We start from the raw sequence: 2,382 nt of genomic DNA, 5'->3' as shown, positions 1-2,382 counted from the left end.
TTTTAAGGAGTTATAGCTGTGAACCTTCATCATCATCGTCACTGTTTCATTAGAGCGTTTTAAACACATGAGCTGATGCTCCACTTTGAACAGTCATGCTTATAAATCAATATTTAATTTGACTGTATAATAATTACTTGTCTTGATATGGCCATTTCATGTTAAATAATTAAAAACTCAAGTAAAGTAATTATAAGCATTTCTGAGGAATAACATAAATTTTGAGTCATTGCAAAAGTCCCCAGATTTTCTTTTTAAAAAATAAAATAGATAAATAAATAGTTAAAAAAAACAGTCCAGCAGCAGTAATTGTCTTTTATTTATTAAAACATGGACAATAACAGTTTACTCTGAGAACACAACAGTCTACCAAATATTATCATCATATTAATCACTATATGACTAATATTATGAAAAACCTAAAGATGATGAACACTCGTCTTGTATCAAAACTGCCTCTATGTAAGAGTGTAAAACGGTATAATTCACTTGAAATCACATCGTAAAAATCAAATCAAATTATGATTTACTATGACTTAAATGCTCAGGAATAAAATTGGTCCAAATTTAGCAAAGCAGATCACTGGATGTTATGAAATTATTTTGCGTTTTAATTTGTTCTCATTTTCACTTGTTTTTTAAGGAAAATGCAATTGAAAAACTCAATATTAGATTTTGAAATGTTTTTTTTTTTATGCCGTGTACAGATGTCAAACTGTCAGGATTGACTGTTGGGATTAAATCAAAAACGTCCCCGTGTGTATTCTCTAACGTCTCTAAAATGGCAACGTGTCGAGGAATAACTTATCTATTACTGCAGGCGGCGGCACCAGATCCTCCAGCTTCAAATAGAAAATCCTCTGCAGGCCTTGGATGCACAGAGTGCGAAGTTCACGCAATTTTTCCAAAAGTCTGGACAAATGGCTGGACCAACAGTCCGAGCCTCCGTCTGCGTCCTTCAAGCACTTGACGATGTTGCTCTGCAGCTCCTCCACCTTCTTCGGCTCCTTCAGTCCGTGCCGCTCTGCTGGTCCGTAAGTCACATTTTAAACATGTAAAATACTAAATCATAAATAAGACTGTAAACTCTTACAAGCTGATCTCACTTATAACATAAGATTAGTAATTATATTTAATTTTTCAAGGCAGTTTACAAGATTTTTCTAAGTAAAATCAACTTCTAAAAATGAACCTCAATGAGCAATATTTAAGCGTATTTAGGAAGAAATCAGCCATGAATAATTATTTAATTAACTTTATTTCACAGTAAGTGATAAGCCTAAACATAGCCCCTAAATATTACATTAAAAAAAGTTATTTATTATCATTTAAAGCTGAATCTCTCTGCATCACCTGATTTTACAGATATGAGTTTAAAAAAACAAAAAATTCAATTTCATATTTCAAAAGACTCTTAAGTGGGCAAACAAAGGTGCTCACCTGTGACCAGGGCGAGGGTGCATATGCAGGAGAAGGTGGACACGTCCAGGTTCATCCTCTGCAGATTAGCGGAGAACTCGACGATGCTGTCAATCCACTCCCCGAAGCCGCGCAGGCACTGGAGCCGGTGCCACACCGAGCCGTCGCAGAAGATCAGCTTCCCTTCCTCCGGGTTGGATCTGAAACAGTACGACAGCTTGTGTTCAGATTTTAGAGCCCTATCGCGACGAATCCTCCGCCCGTAAATCCCCACGTCCCTTTGGGACCTCTCCAGCTGTTTACCCGTCTCTCATCTGTGCTAAAAACAAATCAGTTCCCCTGTTTTTGTTGTGTTTATCGGCAGATTTGTCAACAAACATATTTACATGCTGTTGTGACGGCTAACCTTTGGTCCGGATTTGCTGAGTCTCTTTACCTGTACGACAGTCGTAACACAAAGAGCTCCAGGAACGCCGAGTAGAAGAGGAGGTCTTGGTCGTGTTTAGGCAGCGAGGTGAAGCCCGGGATCTTCTGCGCCCATCCGCGAATCACCTCCATCGATCTGGTCAGGAGGTCATAAAACTGCCGCACGTGCTGAGCGTCGTCTCCCGGTGGACTACCCGGACTCTCCTTGATCTAGTGAAAGGTCGCCAGTGAAGACGATAAAAAGTAGCATCAGTTCCAGCTCTAACGTGCCGTTCGGGTTGTGTTTCAGCCCACTTACTGGTCACAAACGATGCTGCTTACTTTGAGGTAGTCAAGGCGAGAAGACGGTGGGTTCGATTCCACGTGCGCCCTGATGAGGGCGCTCAGGAGGGTGCTCACAGGTGAAGACGAGTCCGGAAGAGCTTTAGGTTTAGACGGCAGGCGACCTCTTCGACCTTTCAGGCCGTCCGTCCTCACCACTGCAGAGCACGAGCAGAAACGGGACACTTAAAATGACCAAATCTGACCCCGAATGTC

General features: G+C 40.9%; 1 protein-coding gene across 1 annotated transcript; it reads right to left on the bottom strand.

The window, feature by feature from the left end:
• Positions 1–737: 737 nt before the first annotated feature.
• LOC121966204 (nuclear receptor subfamily 4 group A member 2-like) lies at positions 738–2,324 on the bottom strand (the record flags this gene model as incomplete). Its single annotated transcript, XM_042516314.1, has 4 exons — positions 738–1,027; positions 1,441–1,619; positions 1,856–2,055; positions 2,167–2,324. Coding segments are annotated over 4 exons (788 nt in total), but the record flags the coding sequence as incomplete, so codon positions are not given.
• Positions 2,325–2,382: the final 58 nt, after the last annotated feature.

This window comes from Plectropomus leopardus, unplaced genomic scaffold, assembly GCF_008729295.1.
Source record: "Plectropomus leopardus isolate mb unplaced genomic scaffold, YSFRI_Pleo_2.0 unplaced_scaffold23523, whole genome shotgun sequence".
In the NCBI taxonomy this organism is placed as follows: domain Eukaryota; kingdom Metazoa; phylum Chordata; class Actinopteri; order Perciformes; family Serranidae; genus Plectropomus; species Plectropomus leopardus.
This window is presented reverse-complemented; position numbering and strand designations above follow the sequence as displayed.